The sequence below is a fragment of the Phacochoerus africanus genome, chromosome 4 (assembly GCF_016906955.1).
Source record: "Phacochoerus africanus isolate WHEZ1 chromosome 4, ROS_Pafr_v1, whole genome shotgun sequence".
Taxonomy (NCBI): Eukaryota; Metazoa; Chordata; class Mammalia; order Artiodactyla; family Suidae; genus Phacochoerus; species Phacochoerus africanus.
Window position 1 is genome coordinate 14,597,446 of NC_062547.1, and position 22,415 is coordinate 14,619,860.

Consider the following 22,415-nt stretch of genomic DNA (forward strand, 5'->3'; position numbering starts at 1 on the left):
CCCAACAAACTCATGATTAGGACCCATTTTACTGAAAATAAAGAATCACTTATTTAATAACTGATGTCATAATAATACCACCCTAAAAAAATCACTGTGAATATCTTTGTTCCTTTCCTTCCTTCCTTAGCTATTACATGTTTTGTTTTGTTTCAAAAAGACATTAGCTAATAAATGTACTGTACAGGAAGCCTTTGGAGAATAATTTCTGAATGACTCTAGCTTATATTTTCAGAAATTTTACCCAATCAACACATCGATGTTAGTTTTTCAGATTTAAAACTTAATCTAATTAAAAATTAGCAATAGAGCCTTTACAGAAAGATACTGTATGATTTTAGGTATGGTAACAATTTTTTTTTTAATGTTTCCTCCCCCCCACACCCGCCACATTCTAAACTAGCAGAGATTGATCTATCCTAAGAATTGGATCTAGCCATCTGAAAAAGGTCAGGTTTTTTTCTTCATTTTTTTTTTGCATTTCTCTGTTCTACTCTTCTACCTATTAGCCTAATTCTCTGTAGAAATGCTTCAACAATACGGCAGAAACATATTAGTAACATCTCCCGAGTTTTATACCTTATTCTTCATTAAAGCAAAACTATGAATGTATTCTTGCTTTTTCAAGGAAATAATATGATGTGGATTTAACTATTTTGCCCCAATATAGAATTATCTATTTACCAAGATTTCTCAACTTAACTATGAATTCTTTAGTTGAAGAAATATTAAGAGAAATTAAAATCAATGTACTAGGAAAATTTGTTGCATTATTTTTTCTAACTCTTCCTGGTTGAGAAAGATGAAAATCAAGAGTCATTTTAGGGCCTAAACAAACAAAGAGCAAGAAATATTGTTAAGAAAACCAAGTCTTTTCTTTCCTACAAATGTTTTCCGTGAAAACGCGGTTGACTTGTTTAGATTCATGGTTGTCAAGTTGACAAAGGATAGACTCTGACAGCTAGTTTTATCATAACATGTTCAGGCTATAGTACCCAGCTAGTCAATCAAACAATAACCTAGGCATTGTTTTCATATATTCTGTAAGAGTGATTAATACCTAACACCAATAAATTTTAAGCAAAGGAGATGACCTGGTAAAAAGTAAATGTAGGCCTCAACCAATCAGCTGGATGCTCTTAAAAGCAAACTGAGGTTTCCCTGAGGAAGAAATTCTGACTCAAAGCAACTTCTTCCTGAAAGTTTCAAAATCAACAGTGATAAAAGAAGCAACAACCTAATTAGAAAACGTACCAGAGACTTGAAAAGGTATTTTACTTAAAGGAATACACAGAAGTCAAATAATTTCATAAAAGATGCTCGCCAGCATTAGTTATTATTAAAATACAAATTGAAAACAAAACAGGCTTATCCTACACATATATATGCAATGGCTAGAATTAGAATAAAATGAAATAAATCACAAAATAATGTAACTCAAAATTGGTAAATGAAGAGATAGCCTTTTATTAGTGATAGCTTTCAAAGCATTAATATGCTTCTTATTTTTCATTTTTCAAATTTTTTTGTCTTTTTTTAGGGCCAAACCTACGGCATTTGGAGGTTTCCAAGCTAGGGGTCGAATCGAGCTGCAGCTGCTGGCCCACACCACAACCACGGCAACACCAGATCAGAGCCACGTCTGTGACCTATACCACAGCTCATGGCAATGTCAGATCCTTAACATACTGAGTGAGGCCAGGGATCATACCTGCATCCTCATGGATACTAGTCAGATGTGTTTCGGCTAAGCCACGATGGGAACTACAGCATGGACATATTTCTAATGTGGGTTTCTCCCTGTCTCTATCTATTCTTCTTTATACAAGCATAAATCTATTCCTGCTTCCTGTAATTAAATCTAATATTCTCCTCCATTATATTTTGTGAGTATGTGTCTCTGTGTGTTTGTTTGTAGGGAGTGTTACAGAAAAATTATTCTATCACTGCCTGCTCACTAAGCTGAGAGGAGCTCTAATTAAGCTGAGGACACCAGTGGCTGGGAACTCAGTAAAGGAACTACTTGGAATTTTAGGTTGTGACTACGGAGGGGAGTTGAGGATAGAAATAGGCAGCCTTGTCTGGTCACTTGGCAGTGCAGCAAGAAATATTCCCAACCTCTCTTCCAGCTTAGTGTGATCTTGTAACTAAGGTTGAGTTGAGGGACTGAAATTGTGCATGCTGTGTTCAGTTTGTGTATCTAAAAAGGAAGAAGTGGAGTTCCCGTCGTGGCTCGGTGGTTAACAAATCTAACTAGGAAGCATGAGGTTGAGGGTTCGATCCCTGGCCTCACTCAGTGGGTTAAGGATCCGGCATTGCTGTGAGCTGTGATGTAGGTTGCAGACATGGCTCGGATCCTACGTTGCTGTGGCTGTGGTGTAGGCTGGCAGCTACAGCTCCGATTCGACCCCTAGCCTGGGAACCTCCATATGCCCCAGGAGCGGCCCTAGAAAAGGCAAAAGGACAAAAATAATAAGTAAATAAAAAATAAAAATAAATAAAAAGGAAGATGTGAGTGCTTCCCTTTATTCCCACTCCCTTTCTGCAGTCTAGGAGGTGAAGAGGCCCGCCGGGCTAGTGTGGATGTGGAGATGGAAGATTCGTGTATAAAAAGACATAACTGCCTCCCAACAGCCCTAGATTTCCTACCTCTGGATTTACGATGACAGAGAAACAAAAATCTATTTAACTGAAGACATTGTACAATTGCATCTTCTTTAGAACATCTTAGTTTATGCTGTAGGTAATAAGTAATTATGCATTTCTGATTTTACAAGGCTCGTATTTCTTAATAAACTCAAAATCCAGTAAGAGAGGTAGATAACTTAGAGAAGGTGTGGTATGGAAAGACAGATAGGGTTTTTTGGTTGTACCAGCTCCCCAAGTGGCAGGTGGAAAGATTCAGTTCAATTAGGAAGGGACCTGGGGAAGAAGCTAATCCCCAGAGTAAAGAATATTTCCTATTTAAAGAACACTTTGTTATGACAATAGAACATATTACAGACACTGGTTAAACTCTGTTTCAAATGAATATGAATTTCCTAATTGTCCCCCAAAATCTCATTTTCTCTCTGTCTTTTAACTCAATCCATAAAGGTAAGAATTCTATTTAACTTCAATCCAAATAGGTAAGCATGAATCATTTTTTGTCCAATAAAGAATTTAGTTTTACACATAACAGTATATATTTAGCATCTACAAAATAACACATTTTGGAGACTTTACAAGAGAAATCCCTTGATATAATTGCTATTTAATTTCAAACCCTGATTCAGACAGCTTTTGGCAGTATTATTCCTATCATTATATTATCAAATGAGAAATTACAGATTGCTTTCTAATATAACTGGCTAGTATACCAACGATTACGGCTCTCTTCATTATCATCATCATCATCTTAGGTGCTAATATTTATTAAGTAATTGCCTGTGGTAAGCAGGTATTTAAGTAGTTTACATATATTAAATCTGGGGATATCTCATAAAAATTTAATTGCATATAACTAAAGAGTAAGATAGTGGATGGACCTTATTAAAATGGGTTTGCATCCTTCTCATGCCAAAGGAATCATTAGTTTGTTAAAATTAAATTCAATGGTAAATGAATCTGAAAATACTAGGAAATAATGGCATGTTTTCATTTTTATCTTTGGAGATGTCTCTTAAAGAAAAAAAGGCTTCTGAACTGCATTTGCTAATTTTAGATTATTTCTTATTTTCAATTTGATTTTATGAACTTGCTGTAAATAGTATTAAATGTATTGTGATATAGCTGGTATACCAAAAAAAAAATTATTAAATTCGATAGACCATAAAAATAAATGCAAATTATTTTACTAAAAACAAAAGTGGCTACATTTACCTGAATTTAGTATTTTTCTTTCTGAGTTCTATAAATAGAAGCACAAATGTTTCCAAAAGTCAGAAACCAGCAAATGTGTTGCAGGTTTTGAGGAACTCTTTGTACCTGAGTTTGAGTTTAGAAGGTAAGTACGTATAGACAGGATTTGAAAAATTATTTCTTAATTTGCAAATGGTTTTACAGTGATAATTCCATTTAATAGTCATAAAATATTGTTCCATTTGACAAATAGTAAGTTGAGGTTAAAACTGTTTTCAGTAAATGTGGACACTATATTCTTGCCTGCACGTTCTATTGTTCTTAGTTTCTCTGGCTATTTTTTGTACCTGAGTTTCAGTATGCTTTTCAAATGCACTACCTTATTTGAAGAGTAAGGAAATCATTTAGAGAGAGGATCAAAGATGAGAGAAGACCTTATATGAAGAGCAGATACAGTAAGAAGAACAAAGCAGGTGACAGTCTCTGCAGACAATGGTGAGCCCATCCAGTGTAGATGCATGCTGCCTGCTGGTCTGAAAAGATTGCTGATTCATTCAACAAACAATTTTAATCAGTGTCCAAGCACTACTCTTTATATTGAATTAGATAAGTGAATAAAACATGAGTAAAGGAGGCAGGATGAGATAAACAAAAAAACAAACAAAAGTTATGGTCATGTAAACTCAGACACATGAAATCATTTCTTAGTAATATCACCTATCAGCCATTAGGTTCTGAATGTTTTAAAGAAACAGTTATAGCATTTTGACATTTCCTACAGTCACATTTTCTTTGGGAGAAATGCATATAATGGGCAAGGATAAAATACTTTTTGTATCTTAATATGGAGTCTGGAATAGTGCAGATGGTAAAAGAAATTACTGTTTTTGTGTGTGTGTGTCTTTTTGCCTTTTCTAGGGCCGCTCTCGCGGCATATGGAAGTTCCCAGGCTAGGGGTCTAATCGGAGCTGTAGCGGCCGGCCTTCGCCAGAGCCACAGCAATGCAGGATCCAAGCCACGTCTGCGACCCACCCCACAGCTCACAGCAATACCAGATCCTTAACCCACTGAGGGAGGCCAGGGATCGAGCCCGCAACCCCATGGTCCCTAGTCGGATTCGTTTCTGCTGCGCCACGACGGGAACTCCAAGAAATTACTCTTTAACTTTCCTTTTCTAACTCACAGAAAATCCTCAGCATTCCCAAGTTTTAGATGAACTGCTGCTTCTCCCCATTTGTGTCTACATTTTTGTAGCTGAAATGTTGACCATTGTCCTCCCTTAATACCTGTAGAATATGGATATAGGTGTCTCTTTGTTGCAAGGACTTAGTCTCTGCAGACTTTCCAATCAGTCAACACGTACCATTAAAGTTATATACCACATACTGCAAACAAGGAAGTAATTTGCTACTTCTGCCAGAGGGAGTGAAAAGAGTATAAATTCTAGCCCCCATCCCCCAACACACACATATCACAGAAGCCATGCTTGAATGTACCAGGAGAAGGAGGCGATCAGTCTGAATGCTGGGTAGGAACTGTCACGCACACTTTGGGCACCATTCCAAAGAAGCAATCAAGTTGACTCACTTTTACTTTAGTCAAGCAGTTAGTACATAAATTTTTGGGAAACAAATATGCTCCACATAGCCTAAAAAATGTACGGAACATAAAGAAAGTTATAATCTACATAGAACAAAAAGAAAAGTACAACATAAAGATGGGCCATCTGGACCAAACACATTCATATGCCTGAACTAGCAGGCATGTGTGTGCGAAACAGAGAAAAAAGGAAGAAGAAAAATGAAAGAGTGGATTAAATGGATGTCGCAGAATAGTAGAAAATGTTGAGGAAGTAAGTGATTTGGGAAGTTTCTCAGAGATGAGTTGTGGCTGACATCTCTTTCATACCAGAAGGGTGGAGGGGTGAGCATTCTAGTTAGAACTGCCTTCTTGAAGAAAAATGCTTGGTGTTCCTGCCTCTTACCTGATGAGAGTTCCTGGACAGGAAGACCACCTTAGAATTTCTTTCCTCTTAACTGAAAAAATTGAATAAAAATGACTGTTGAATTTAAAGACCTTATATTGAAAAATTCAGTTAAAAATTTAAAAATCATCCCAAATATTGAGTGGTCAGGTCATTAATTTTGTTTATAATAAAATAGATTAAATTGAAAATCATAGCTAAACAGGACATTAAAGTAACACTGGAAAGTCATCGCATTAAAAAATCAATGTTATCTTGCCTGGCTTACAAAATATTTACTTGCACAATAAAATTAATTTTGAAGTGATAATAATATAAAACAGAATTGAGAGGTGAGAAGAAAAACATGTCAACCGGAAGAAGGAAATCACGGATACAACTGAATATGAATTCAGATCTTGCATTTTTGAGTGGTCAGGTGACTAGCAAAATTACAAGCATATCTTCAGAAACAAAGAAATATGATGATATGCAACAGAAAATGGAGGCTAAAGATTTTTTTTCCCAAAAATATGTTTACTGGTAATGAAAAATGTACTTCCCCCTTAATAGACCTCTTAATCAGTTACAGTTTTGCTTTTATAGGAAACTGGAAAAACTGAAAGGAATATCATCCTGTTTTACATAAGAAAATAAGAGCCAAAGAGAGTGGAATAACAGTGCAGCAGATTAAATCATCCCCACAGATGAACTATGAAGAGATGGAAGCAGAAGCCAATGTGTCCACGGTGATGCAGTTTGTACTCCTGGGATTTTCTGACCTTCCCAACCTCCAAGGGTTACTGTTCGGGCTGTTCTCCATCACTTACATCATGATCTTAATCGGAAATAGTCTCATCATAATACTAACGAGGCTCGACACTGCACTCCAGACACCCATGTATTTTTTCCTGGCCAACTTTTCCTCTTTGGAAATCTGCTACGTGTCCGTCACTCTCCCTAGGGTCCTGGTCAACCTTTGCACTCAGGATAGGAGCATTTCTATGCGGGGCTGTGCCACTCAAATGTGCTTCTTCCTGATGCTGGCAACCACTGAAAGTTTCCTCCTGGCCGTGATGGCCTATGACCGCTACGTGGCCATTTGCAACCCTCTGCACTATCCCCTGGTCATGAACCACAGGGTGTGCATCCGACTGGCCGTGGGCTCCTGGGTCTGTGGAATCCCAGTGCAGATAGGGCAGACGTGCCAGATCTTCTCTCTGCACTTCTGTCATTCGAACCACATTAACCACTTTTTCTGTGACATGCCTCCCATTCTGAAGCTAGCCTGTGGAGACATATCCCTGCATGAGCTGTCTGTGTATGTAGTAGTTCTGCTGGTTGGCGCTGTCCCTTTTATGTTGATACTTGCCTCTTACAGCAAAATCATTTCCACTGTTCTGAGGTTGCCAACATCCAGAGGTCGGGACAAAGCCTTCTCCACCTGTTCCTCTCACCTGCTGGTTGTGCTCTTATTTTTTGGATCTGCCACCATCACCTACTTAAGGCCCCCATCCAGCCATTCTCCAGGAACGGACAAACTGCTCTCTCTGTTTTATACCATCGTGACTCCAATGTTTAATCCCCTGATATACAGTCTTAGGAACAAGGATGTGATTGCAGCACTCAGAAAATTGTTTCTTAAAATATAGTGTGATGAGTTTATTTACAGACATTTTAGCTGTTTGCCAACTAAGTATCAGAGAAGTATTTTATATCTTTACACTCTCTTTTTTAGAAGGTCATCACTATAAACCTTAGTTTTAATGTATTTTAAGGTATTTAGAAAAAATTTTCTTGGTGTTTTTTAGGCCCACATGGGATATGGAAGTTCCCAGGCCAGGGGTCAAATCAGAGCTGAAGCTGCCAGCCTACACCTCAGCCAGACTTGAGCTGCACCTGTGATCTACACCACAGTTCATGGCAAAGCCAGATTCTTAACCCACTTAGCAAGGCCAGGAATCAAACCCTCATCCTGATGGATACTAGTCAGGTTCTTAAGCCACTGAGCCACAACAGAAAATCTTTAAGATACTTTAAAAGGCTAATCCACAGTTTACTGTGCTTAAATATTTATTAAGCCAAGTATCTTTAATACTCTAGGCCTAAATAATAATCCTGTCTTATGCATAAAAGCCAAAAATGTGCATCACATTTTTCATTAAAAAACATAATTCAATCTGTCATTATTTTGGATTAAGTTATACTGAAAATACACAAGATTATTTACCCAAATTGCTGCCTACATCTTCACACTTGTATTTGTTTTGCATTCTTTGATGCCATAACACAGAAACTGGCCAAAAGTAGTTAAATAATGAATGTTGGAAGGAGGGATTGAATGGGTGAATGGGCCAATAAATATTGCTACCCCCTACCTCAGGCTCCTGACAAAATCTAGAGCTTTCAGAGAACCAACAAATATTGGGAGTATGTAGTCATGTGGAATTACTCTAATCACAATACCAAAAAAAAAATGTTTTCAGGCACTTAGTTCTCTGCCAAAGCACATGTTATACCAGCGTCTTCCACGTGTCTCAACTCATTTACTTTGCAGATATCTCTGTGTTCTACTTAGCAATTTTGGCCCCATGTTAATTTACTTTGAATTATTTCATCTTTTTCATCACTGTACCCCAAACAATCTGATGCCAATTTACATTTTATTTATTTTATTTTATTTTTTTGCTTTTGAGGGTCACACTCGCAGCATATGGAGGTTCCCAGGCTAGGGGTCGAATTGGAGCTATAGCTGCTGGCCTATGCCACAGCCACAGCAATGCAGGATCCAAGCTGTGTCTGTGACTTACACCACAGCTCATGTTTCTGCTGCGTCATGATGGGAACTCCTACATATTATTAATATATCTATTAATTTAAAAAGTAGAAATATGTTTGGAATTATTTTTTAAATGTTTAAATTATGTTTTAAATCAAATAGGGTAATTTAAAAATACCCAATTGTATGACACTGATGTGCCCAGCCTACTCATCCATGTCTTAACCTGTTTTACAGAGTTTAAAATATTTAAGCCTTTGAACTGATATTATAAAGGAAAAGGAGCTTCTGTCAATGAGATTCATTAATGCCCATCCTCCCAATTTCATTCTCAAGGGCTGTCATCACCTCCAGAACTTGAGAATGAGTTTTGGCTGGCAGCCAGCAAGGAAATGAGGTCTTCAGTGCTAGAACCTCAAGGAACTGAACTTTGCCGATGATCTAATTGGATAAGAATAACTGGATCCCCACTAAAGCACACAAGAAGAAATGCAGCCTTGCTAACATTGATTTTTGTCAGTGAGATACATTTTGGACCTGTGACTTAAGGTGCTATAAGTTAATAAGTGTGTGCTGCTCTAAGTCATGCAATTTGTGATAATTTACTAAAACAGCAAGAGAAAACTAAAACAGAGATTCACATAAAAAGATGTCGAAGATGTTGTAGACCTGCTGAGGAGATACAAGTATAAATCTTCTGTCTCCAAACAAACTTAACTGTAGAGTTTGGAAATTTGAAATATTCAGTTTCCCAGCCTTCTTTCCAGCTGGTGTGAGGCGAGGGCTCAAGTCTTGCTAATGAGATGCATGTAGATGTCAGGAAGTGCTCACCCTTCCTTTCATTCTGGAAAAGCAGGAAGACATAAGAAATCTGGCCCTCTGATGTTGTTACTCTATGCTTTTTTTTTTTTTTGTTATTCTTTTTAGGGCCGCACACGCAGCATATGGAGGTTCCCAGGCTAGGGGTTGAATCGGAGCTGTAGTCTCCGGCCTATGTCAGAGCCACAGCAACGCGGGATCCGAGCCGTGTCTGCAACCTACACCACAGCTCAGGCAACGCTGGATCCTTGATCCGCTGAGCGAGGCCAGAAATCGAAACTGCAACCTCATAGTTACTATTTGGATGCATTTCCACTGCACCACAACAGAAACCCCCCAGCCCCTGCCTTTAGGATGACTGAACACTTTGGGTGTTTTCTTTGCTGTGCATGTGTATGGACTCTTGTGGCTGTAGACAGCTATGAACACAGACACATTTCATTAGGACTTTGCAGGAATTTAATGTACTCTGAGTAACAATGGGAGAGTAGTAATAACAAGTCTTAGAATGACCTACTGGTATTTCAAAGAAAAGAGTTGCCTGTTTCTGTAATTATAGTTTTCATAACTATAATATTCTATAGCCAGATATTGCAAAGTGGTCTTTGCACAAATATCTTACATTTTTAAAAGTTGCATTTTGTCATCAACTCTGTTGCTGCTCCGATATGATTTTGACGCTATACAGCATTGTTAAATCTGCAGGCTTTGCAGATTGTCTTTACAAGTTGGCACACAAAGAATAACAACCCCTTTGTCATCATTTGAAATAATATTTCAAAGTTGGGAAAACTGTTTCAAGAGTTTATGATTAGTAATATCTATGTTGGTACTGATACCTGGCTATGTTCCAATCTTTCCTTTGAACATTCATACAATCATGAAAATAAATCCCTCTAATTAAAATTTTGTCTTTAAATAAATCTGCTAATTATTTATAAATGGCCTTGTAAAGAAGAATGAGTTATTATCCCATCTTGACATATTTTATTTTTATTTTTTGTCTTTTTAGGGCTGCACCCACAGCATATGGAAGGTCACAGGCAAGGGATCAAATAGGAGCAGTAGCTGCTGCCCTTGCCACAGCCACAGCAACGCCAGATCCAAGCCTCATCTGCAACCTACACCATATTTCATTGCAATGCCGGATCCTTAACCCACTGAGCAAGGCCAGGTATTGAACCTGCATCCTCATGAATGCTAATCAGATTAATTTTACAGCATTGTGCAAATATTGTAGCATTTGTGGCAAACTGACATGTACTTTGTTCTAACATCATGAACATTGTCTATGGGTCCCTCTCTGTAATCTGAGCATGAGAGTGTCTGTGACAAATAAATGACTCTGGGCAGCAGCAAAGACCTCCTGTCATACCTAACTGAGATTATTTTTAAACATGCAGTCTGACCTTGGAAGCAGAATTGTCAAGAGAGATTGGTTGGTAAATGAAGATAAAATGTACCATTTAGACTGGATCAGGGGAATGGCCATGCACGATGTCTCAGTGATGCTTTTGTTAATTGATAGAATTTTAAAAAGTGTTTTTAACTTACATAGAGTAAGTTGTAAATTTACATGTAAATTAAAATGTGCTTCTTTGTTTTAAGTTCTGTGAGAACTTCAACAAATCCATACAGCCATGGAACCAAAAGTGCACTCAAGATACAGAACAGTTCTATGGTTATTGAGTCCAAATTCATTCTGCTCACCAACCACACAGCAAGCCAATAACTTGGAAGACAGGGGTGTTGGGGCAAGGAACGGTGACTGTATTTGGAAAGCCAGAAGACTGAGAAGATGAACGGGTGTCTTAGAAAGCCATCTTCCTCAAGTCAGAATTCAGGCTTATTTTATACTAAAAGGATGAAGGGGGTGGGTAGTGGTTGCAAATGTCTTGGTGTTTCAATCCTTTGTTCTTGCAGCTGTCCACACAGGTCATGTCATGATGTTCCTGTAAACCTCCAACAAGACAAATGTTATTGTCTGTTCTGAAAATTTTTACCTCTATATGATTGGACAATCATTATGCCCTTAAACTTCAGAGCCTTAAGGGTTGGCTACCTTGTATATTTCAGGCTGTGGGCCACATTATTTTTAAATTTAATTTAACTTTTATTTTATATTGGATGTACAATGTTGTATTCAAGTGTATAGCAAAGTGATTCAGTTATACATACACATATGTTCATTCATTTTCAGATTTTTTTCCTATATGTTATTACAGAATATTAAGAAGAGTTCCCTTCTTAAAGTAGGTCCTTGTTGATGATCTGTTTCATATATGGTAGTGTGTATATGTTGATCTTAAACTCCTACTTTATGACTCCCCCAGTTTTCCCTTTGGTAACCTTAACTTTGTTTTTGAAGTCCATGAGTGTTTCGTAAATAAGTTCACTGGTATCAATTTTGTAGATTCTGCATATAAGTGATATTATATATTTGTCTTTCTCTGCAACATTCTTAATTCAAAGCAAAAGTGATAAGATGCAAAGGTTAAATCAAAAGATCTAATATGCCGTCAGATTTGTTCTCTGTTACAATTCTCTATTGTCACTGCCCATTCCACAATCCTGTGGGGGAAAAGGGGTGACGACCACTCTGGCTACTTCCTGTTGAATGGGGGGTGATGAGGGGGTGATTTTGGAATGGAACTGATCAGCCCTGGACAGGGAAAATTCGTTAGACTCTTTAGTTGGTAGTGCCATCTCCTTTCCTTCCTTATCTATAACTACTTGAACCAGAGGAAACCCCTTAGTATTTTGTTGACCTTGGGCTTTTGTTCCAGTTCCCAATACATATCCATTAATTTTACCTTTCTGACTGTGCCATAATTACACTATAATCTTGTGCTATCCATTTGGATAAGATTAAACGAATAAGTTACCCTTTTTATATTTTTAAAGAAAGACCTTATGTCTTCTAAGGGCTCACAAACCCATCACTTCCCACTCCTCTCAAGAGTTGGGTTATTTTTTGATGACAGTGCTGCTGCTTTAATCTGAGTGTTATGATCCCATGGCTTTACCCCAACTAACTTGACAGATGAGTGCATGGTAATAATACTACATGTGGTCCTGCCCACCCTGCAGTCAGTTGGTGTTTAAGTCTTGTTCTCTGCAGGTTTTAGGGAGGACTGGATCTCCAGGTCAAAAAAGATGTAGGGCTACATCTGTTGGATAAGTAGACCTGTTGGAGGCAAACTCAAAAACAGATGTTAGCATAGTGCTCACAGTTTTAACATCATTGGCACCAGCTAGGTCATTTGGAGCATTTATAGATTCTCCCACCCAGGCAGACACCTGAAGTGGCCTACCATACAATATTTCAAAGGGGCTTAATTTAAGCTGCTTCTGGGAGCCACTTTGATCCATGGCAGGGCAACTGGCCAGGAATTAGCCCAAGATAAGTTAATCTCTTGTCCTATTTTGGTAATGCTTCTTTTTATGGTATAATTCATTTTCTTCATTTTTCCTGTTGATTGTAGCCTCCAAGGTAAAGATTAATTTGCAAATTAATTTGATTATACTTAAGATAAAAGCAGGCCAATTATCACTTGGAAAAGTGTTAGGCAGTCCAAATCTGGGAAGGCTCCGACCACTTTGAAGGCTTTTTCTGTATGGCAAGGATATGGCTCCATTCATCCCTGAAAAAGCATTCACAAACACTAGCATGTATCTGACATTTCCTGTATCTTGAGGCATTTGAGTAAAGCCCATTTGCCAGTCCTCAGGGAAGCAGGTTCCTCTTGTTGGGTCCTCATCTGGGGAGGGGTTATTTTCAGCACACATCATGCAGTTCAGGGGGGTGAATTGGATGGTCATTTGTAGTAGGACCATTACGTATTTTTGAATCTACTGCAAGGGGGCATCTCTCCCATGATGGGCACTATTACGAGTGTGCTTCACACAGTGTCCAAGAGCACCTCAGGGATCAAACCAATTTCTTGGGAACTACATCTCCAGAGAGTTGTGATGCAGATGAAATTACATTCTTTGTCCCTTTCTGTCCTTTTCTGAATGACTTGGCTGGTATTTTAACACATCAGTTTGAGAGAGAAGTGATCCTCTTGCCTCAAGATATCATTTTAGATTAGGTGTCCCAGCGGCCCTTTTTAATAGGATTTTTATTGTCCATATGTTTTCGGTCTTTCCTAGGGTGTTGTCAATCTACACATCTGGCCTTACCTTTTTATAGACCTGGGAGTCATGAGGTGAGAACTCTGTCTCCTTTTTTGGGGTTTCCTTGAGCACCATCTGTAGGTTTTTTTTTTTTAAGGCTGCACCTGCAACATATGGAGGTTCCCAGGCTAGGGGTCGAATTGAAGCTGTAGCCACTGTCCTATGCCACAGCCATAGCAACACCAGATCCAAGCTGCACCTACCACCTACACTACAGCTCATAGCAATGCCAGATCCTTAACCCACTGAGCGAGGCCAGGGATCGAACCCACACCCTCATAGATATCAGTTGGGTTCATTACTGCTGAGCCATGACAGAAATGCCACCATCAGTAGGCTTAATTTGTGCTTTTGTGGGACATTAATGTCAAGCTTTTCTGGCAAAAAAAAGTTACTTGAGCATTTAATTTAAAGCAGACATCAACCCAAAAGAGAGGTTGGGCATTCTGGCATATAAAAGAAACTGTTTCACAATAAGCAAGGCATGGAAACAACCTAAATGTCCATAAACAGATGAATGGATTAAGAAGATGTGGTGTGTGTGTATATATATATATATATATATATATATATATATATATATATATATATAAATGGAATACTACCCAGCCGTAAAAAAGAATGAAATAATACATTTGTGTATATATATATATAATGGAATACTACTCAGCCGTAAAAAATGAAATAATACATTTGCAGCAACATGGATGCAACTAGACATTCTCATATTAAGTGGAGAGAAAGAGAAGGAAAAATAACATATTATATCATTTATATGTCATATCTAAAATATGGCACAAAGGAACCTATCTACAAAACAGAAACAAACTCACAAACACGAAGAGACTTGTGGTTGTCAAGGTCATGGGGGGAAGGAGTGGTATGGAAGGGAAGTTTGGAGTTAGTAGATGCAAACTATTACATTTAGAATGGTTAAGTGATTAGGTCCTACTGTACAGCACAGGGAAGTATATCCAGTCTCTTGGGATAGACTATGACAGAAGATAAAATATGAAAAAGAAAGTGTGTGTGCGTGTGTGTGTGTGTGTGTGTGTATGCCTGGGCCACTTTCCTTTACAGCGGAAATTGGCACAATATTTAAATCAACTATACTTTAATAAAAATATTTTTAAAAACAGTAAAATTTATATCTATTTGTGTAACTTATAGATCAATAAATAGGACAAAATTAAGCATTAAAAAAAAGAAACTGGGAGTTCCCGTCGTGGCGCAGTGGTTAACGAATCCGACTAGGAACCATGAGGTTGCAGGTTCGGTCCCTGCCCTTGCTCAGTGGGTTAACGATCCGGCGTTGCCGTGAGCTGTGGTGTAGGTTGCAGACGCGGCTCGGATCCCGCATTGCTATGGCTCTGGCGTAGGCCGGTGGCTACAGCTCCGATTCGGCCCCTGGCCTGGGAACCTCCATATGCCGCGGGAGCGGCCCAAGAAATAGCAATAACAACAACAACAGCAACAACCAAAAAGACAAAAGACAAAAAAAAAAGAAAGAAACTGTTTTCAGGGTGAGTTCCCCTAGTTGGCATTTTAGAGCTTGTAATAATGAACAATTTAGTGCCTGTCCAGAAACTTCCATAACTGGGATGGATTGAGATATTTTCTGTGTCACCTTGCTGTTTACCACAGAATACGGAAAATCAATCAACTCTTACCTCAGTGTCAATGTTACCCAGGCCACCTGAAGGGAACTTGGAATTGGGTACCTCATCATTCCTGAACAGATTGGTCCTCTCTCTCTAACATAGGAGAGGTTCCCATCTTTTTTTTTTTAATTGTTTTTCTTTTCTTTCTTTCTTTTTTTTTTTTTTAACCTAGAGCAGCATTGTTTCCCAATGCCCTTTCTCCTTACAGTAAAGACGTTGTACCCTCCCCAGTGGTGGCTTACCTCTTTTGGGGTTTCTTGACTTCCAAGAATCCCGTACCGCTGCCAGAAAAGTGGCATTCCCTTTTACGTCTTCTTTCTTCTGTCATTGCTCCCTGTTGCTGAACAATTTAAAAGCAATATCTACCAATTGGGAAGGGTTCAGGGCCAAAAGTACCATCTCACTTTTGTAATTTTCTTCTTATATCTGGGATACTTTGACCAGTGAGTTCATATTTAACTCCTCAGAGCCTGCGTCTGTGTAGCACCAATTAGCTTGATAAATTCTTTCTATAAACTCTGATGGACCATTCTTGGGTTTTTGGTGTAACACCTGAATTTTGTTTAAGCTCTTTGGCCTGGGTACTCTCTTTCAAAGACCCACTAAGATACACTTCCTGTAATGCTCTAGGAGTGAAAGGTCTCCAATATTAGGATCCCAGTTAAGCTCAGCAGTAGGAATTTATAGTAGCCTGTCATATTCCATAACGAAGAGTTTCTCCTCTTAAAAAGCGTTTGCTAGTTCATGTAAACCACATTTTCACCTTGATTGGACAGTTTCTCTAGGACCGCTTTATGGTTACATTATTGTTAGCCTTTGCTAGTTTGATGCTTGTGCTAGAACATGAGTTCAACTTTAATTCAATTGTACTTAACTGATCTGTCATAAAGTTAATCCAGACCCATTGGGGTATTGATCCCAAGCATGGGAAATATAGAATCAGGGGTTTCTGTTTGATGATGGTTTACTGCAACGTGCAAGTCAGAGTTTCATGTGCAGAGAGAAGAACGATATCAGTTTACTGAAGTATCAGAAGAGTTCCTTAAAAGAAAATTTTAAAATATGGAAAACATATACGCAGAATGCGAAAAAGAATACTGTCTAGCATAATTAGATATCCTGATTACACCAAAGATCTCTAGAAACCCTGAAAAAATAGAAAATTCTTTAAGATTGAGAGATTTACTAACTTGATCATTATATAGTTGTCTCTGGTGCCATCTAGTGTCTGGAAGGCATAAAACCTCTAGATTCTATGGCAAATTGGAAGTACTTTTAAGTGCAGTCATTCTCAAGCAGTGCCAATGTGAAAGAGCATTTGCTGGGAAAGTCTGTTTTCCTAAGGCTGGTTCTTGGTGAACACTGTAGGTATTTGGGTGAAAGCAGCATACATTTTGCTGATGAACTTCTATATCACATTAGTTGCAAGTTCCAAACCAAAGATCTCTAATACGAACACTCTTAACCTTGTCACTTTCTGCTAAATTCCTTATTTTTCAATTAATTTATTAAAATATACCTGATTTACAATGTTCTGCAAATTTCTGCTGTACAGAAGAGTGACCCAGTCATATATATATACATATACATTCTTTTTCTCATATTATCTTACATCATTTTCTTTTTTTAAATTACTCAAATGAATTGATCACATCTGTAGTTGTAGCATGATCATAACAATCTGATTTCATAGGATTTCCATCCCACAGCTCAAGCAGATCACCCCACTCCCCAAACTGTCTCCTCCAGAGACCATAAGTTTTTCAACATCTATGAGTTAGCATCTGTTCTGCAAAGAAGTTCCATCTGTCCTTTTTTCAGATTCCACATGTCAGTGAAAGCATTTGATGTTGGTGTCTCATTGTATGGCTGACTTCACTTAGCATGATAGTTTCTAGGTCCATCCATGTTGCAAAAAATGCTGGTTTTTTTTTCTTTTTGATGGCTGAGTAATATTCCATTGTGTATATGCACCACATCTTCTGGAACTTCCATCATGTTCCAACTCAAGAGATTGGATATAATTCTCTGTGCTATATACACAGTACTATATGCATAGTAACTCTGTTACTAAATTGCCCCAAATCACAAACTAAGTCCAATATCCTGTGCAAGAATCCCACAGTAAATAAAGAGGAAAAATAAATTCAGATTTTAGCTTAGCATAAAATGAAAATTTTATTTCAATAGTTCAAACTTCCACATTGTAGTGGAGTCATTAAATTCTTGCCCTGAGAAACAATTAAATTAAATGAAGTTGTCTGACCATTTTTCAGTCTTGATTTGGAAGTGAATTTTTGCATTGGAAATAAATTTTGACAAGATTCCCTCTAAGTTTCTGCAAACATAAGGGTAATTAATTCTGTGCTGTGAAAAAAAATTGTAGAACCTATAATTATTATAGTTCTACTAATTGCAGCTAGCCCTTAAATATCTTTGTTTTACTGGAACAGTCATACTCTATATATGTAAGATTAATCAAGTTGATGATGAGAACCTGTATTTACTAACTGGGATGGTTTTGCCTCACTGCCATGTTCTCAGGAATAAGATGCTTATTTATAAGTTCTTCCATCTTCTCAGAAAACAGCTACTGATAACAAGCTCTATAGAAGCTTCCACTGGGCTCACACTTCAACCCCCAACATATCAACTTTCAGTACTGATAATATCAGGTAACATTTTTTTGAGTTTCCATGTGGTTTTTAAAATAATGTAAATAATGATAGTTACTTTTTTAAATGTCTGAGCTATTTACAAAGAACCTCTACAATATAATGGTATTTGCAGCACTATGGATGGACCTAGAAATTAACATAATAAAGTTAGACAGTGAGAGACAAACGTGCTATCACTTACATGTGGAATCTAAGAAAAGGCTACAAATGGACTTATTTGCAAAACAGAAACAGACTCAAAGACTTTGAAAAACTTATGCTTACTAAAAGGGACAGCCGGGGGGTGGGAAGGGTGGACTGGAGTTTGGGATGGAACTGTTCTCAAATTAGGTTGTGGAGTTCCCGTCGTGGCGCAGTGGTTAACGAATCCGACTAGGAACCATGAGGTTGCAGGTTCGGTCCCTGCCCTTGCTCAGTGGGTTAACGATCCGGCGTTACAGTGAGCTGTGGTGTAGGTTGCAGACGCGGCTTGGATCCCGCGTTGCTGTGGCTCTGGCGTAGGCCGGTGGCTACAGCTCCGATTCAACCCCTAGCCTGGGAACCTCCATATGCCGCGGGAGCGACCCAAGAAATAGCAACAACGACAACAAAAAAGACAAAAGACAAAAAAAAAAACTAGGTTGTGATAATGGTTGTACAACTATAAATATAATAATATTCATTGAATTTAAAAATAAACAAAAAACAAAAACAAAACCAATCTCCTATGGGTGGGCATTAGGGTTATTTTTAATTTGGGCCAATATATAAAGAATATTCTGCAATGAACTCTCAAAATATAAAAAAAATAATAACCTCTGCAATAAAGAGTGGGTAAGATTTCAAATATCATTAAAAACAAGCACAATACTACTGAGCAAAATTGTCTAGTCAAACTAAGACTAACAGAGTTGTTACTATAATTATCAAGGTATTCAAAAAATAATTCACAATGGTAGTAACCTGCAAATTATTCCCTAGGAGCACCTTGGAAATGAGCACACTTGGAACCCTTCGATTATTAGGTCCCCAATGGTGTGAAAATGTATGTTAAAGTCCTTGGTTCTATTGGTGAAATTATTCATCTAGGTAACTGGAAAGCAGCTCCTTCCTTGGTAAGTAGTTTTGGTGGTTACCAGAATGGCTTTATTGGTGCAGAAACAGGCTTTTGTGTATCTGAGAGCAAGAACCACTGATTTGGTCTAATAGCTAAGAAACCACAAGTATCAGTTAGTATTGTGCCCACAAAGAAATCTAGCTTGTACCACTCTTTCTTACATAGCTTCCACAGGGATCTGAAACACTTGTTTAAATAAGATTTCCTACTACAGATAAGAGAACTGAAGCAGTGCTATCTACACAATTAATTTATTTTCTATTCTAACATGGTTTTATTATATCTTGGGGAAGAATTTAGAGAATCACAGCATGCTGGTTGGTTCTTTCTGTTCATTCCCTTTTAAAACAAGAATCCAAGTTCCACCAACTTCTACTTTTACCATGTGCTCCTCTTCCCTCTCCCGTTTCTCTACCTGCAATTCTTAGGCTACATGAAAGCTCAGCACAAGTCCCCAAGAGAAATGCTCTGTGTTTTCAGTAAATATGTGCATCATTCCTCTCTTCCTTCAGCCACTCTGTGCACTTCAGCCTGTCTCACAGTGGCCCCACCATTGATGCTCTGACAACCCTCGTGTTGCTCTCAGGAGCTCTGGCTTCAGACACACCTGAAGTTGAATTATGCTTGTCACCTACTAGCTGCATGACTTGGAATATTACTCTAAGCTTCACATTCTTATGCACAATATGAAATTAGTAATGTGAATCTAGCTTATAGAAAGCCAATCTAGAAGTCAGGAGCTTGAGGTCCAAACCTGTTTTCATTACATCTCAGCTCCCAAACTCTTTGTGCCTTGATTCTCTCATCTGTAAAAGAAAGATGATAATGGTAGTAACTGCATTGTAGTTTTGTTAGATTTTTTTGGTGATAAGTAAGTGGATTACCTATTGTGTGTTTAGAATATTGCATTTCACAGCACAATCATTATAAAATGGTAACCATTATTAATAAAACTTTGCAACACAATGCTAATCATAAACAAAGAATAAGAGCAGTGGAGCAGTTGAAACTAATCCTTACTGTTTACTTACTATGTGTCAATCTGTCTGAAGTGTTACAACAATAAGGGATAGATCGATCGATTGATCGATCAATAAATGATAGTTGATAGATAGATAATTTTCCTAATTCAACCCATATAGCAACCATGTGAGATATTTGTTGTCATTATCAAATCTCCCCTGCTCCCATAAATTAGTACAGATTTAAAAATATATATTATATATGCTATATATGTTTTAGTACAGATATAGTAATACATAATACAGTATATATAATACAGTATAGTACTATATGTTATATACAGATAAAAATAATATAACCATATATATGATATATATTATTTTAACCTGTATGATAATGTATAATACTATACTGTACTGTATTTTATATGACTACATCTGTATTATAACATTATGAAGCATATATAAAAATATATTTTAATCTGTGCTATACTAATGAAAATACATATCTCACATGGTTGCTATATGGGTGCAAGGCCACACAGCCAATATGTGGCCAACATGAGATTCTAATAAAATTCTTATTAACTCTAAAGTCTGTTCTTATCATTTATAAATACCCTGATTACTTTGAAAATAGGCAAAATAAGAATGAATTAATTGCTAACCTAATGTAGTGTCATTCTGAGGCCATAAGTCAGCACACTGACTCTTGTGATTCTCTCAGGCTTCTCTGTGCCTACCCCAAAGGGCAGTTTTAATGATTAGAAGATTCTGGGATGATGACGTTCTTAGCACTATCACCGACACAATGATATTTACATAACTGAGAGAATGACCTTAAACCATTTTGTTCTGGCACACTGTGGCAGCACTAATGTAGCCCACTGGATATTGTGTTCACTTTTTTTATGTATTTCAAGTCCATTCTTCAAGGTTTTTTGTTTGTTTGTTTGTTTTTTGTCTTTTTAGAGCCATACCTGCAGCATATGAAAGTTCCCAGGCTAGGAGTCGAATCAGAGCTATAGCCGCTGTCCTATACCACAACCACAGCAATGTGGGATCCAAGTTACTGTCTGCTACCTGCACCACAGTTCACTCACGGCAACAATGGATCCTTAACCCACTGAGCGAGACCAGGGATTGAACCCTCATCCTCATGGATACTGGTTGGGTTCATTACCATTGAGCCACAATGGGAACTCCCCATTTTTCAAGGTTGAGATAAAATTATTGTACTTTAAAGTCAGATTCAAATCCCCCCACTCCCAGAAAATTTTGCAACACCAGAAGAAGGAATTGACATCATTCTTAGACTCATCACCCTGAATTATACTAACATACAAATCAATAATTGTTCACTATTTTTAATTGTTCATATATATCAGTGAGAATGCTACATAGTCATATTTTAAAAAAGCAAAACTTAACTTATGACTAACTTTTTGCCCACTTTAGACAACTAAAATTCATTGACTGCTTCCTAGAGGCCAAGAATTGTAATGAATCCCAAAGAGAAAAACATCTTGACATAATATCTTGACAGGATTTATGGAATTACACTAAATTTTTTCCTGCCAAAAACACACTTACAGGAGTTCCCACTGTGGCTCAGTGGTAACAAACCTGACTAGTATCCATGAGGATTCAGGTTCGATCCCTAGCCTTGATAAGTGGGTTAAAGGATCCGGTGTGGCCCTGAGCTGTGGTGTAGGTCACAGACAAGGCTAGGATCTGGTATTGCTGTGGCTGTGACATTGACTGGCAATTTCAGCTCCAATTCAACCCCTACCCTGGGAACTTCCATATGCCATGGGTACAGCCCTAAAAAGACAAAAAACAAACAAACAAAAACAACCTTACAGATGATATTTACTGACTTTCTTTCATTTCACTAATATCACTTTTACTTTATATTTTTCAAAAATGAGCTTAAGTATATCTCATTACATCACTCCAACCACATCGGTCAAGAGTACAGCACACTACTATCTATGAAATCCTGGACAGAAAGAGCTATTTGTTCTACATTATTATTACAAAATGTTTAAATGTAATTTTAAATAATACATATAATTTCTTCATATCTTCATCCTGTTCATTATTTCCTTTAATTCTCTGGGTCAGCCTTTGAACTATATTTAGGATACAGAAAGGTAGGAAAACTCAAACATGATTGCGACATGTTTGTTCAGTGGAAGAACTAGTCATTAATCAAAGTCAAATAAAACCAGCAATCATGAGATATAACCAGTAATTTTGAAATATATTTCTCAGAGTTTACTTTTGGAAGAACGTTTGGGCTGGGATTCTTTATTTGCCAATTTGTTTGTTGAAACAATAAAGTAACCTTATAATTATATGCATTTTTTTCTCTTTTCATCAATATAATATTTTAGGATGATAGAATTCTCGTTAAGAAGAAAACAACACAGAAT

General features: G+C 37.6%; 1 protein-coding gene across 2 annotated transcripts; it reads left to right on the top strand.

Annotated features, from left to right (window-relative positions):
• Window positions 1–2,264: 2,264 nt before the first annotated feature.
• On the top strand, window positions 2,265–7,455 carry LOC125124029 (olfactory receptor 10AG1-like). Of its 2 annotated transcripts, XM_047774204.1 has the most exons (2): window positions 2,265–2,274; window positions 6,533–7,455. In XM_047774204.1, exon 2 carries the CDS (start codon window positions 6,556–6,558, stop codon window positions 7,453–7,455), a length of 900 nt encoding a protein of 299 aa, XP_047630160.1. In that variant the 5' UTR covers window positions 2,265–2,274; window positions 6,533–6,555. The 2 variants fall into 2 exon arrangements, with proteins under 2 accessions (XP_047630160.1, XP_047630159.1); XM_047774203.1 differs by lacking the exon at window positions 2,265–2,274 and having other exon boundaries at window positions 6,511–7,455.
• The last annotated feature ends 14,960 nt before the right edge of the window (window positions 7,456–22,415 follow it).

Excerpts from the sequence above, each read along its gene's own strand:
- LOC125124029 (XM_047774203.1), top strand. The coding sequence starts at position 6,511 with ATGAACTATGAAGAGATGGAAGCAGAAGCCAATGTGTCCACGGTGATG.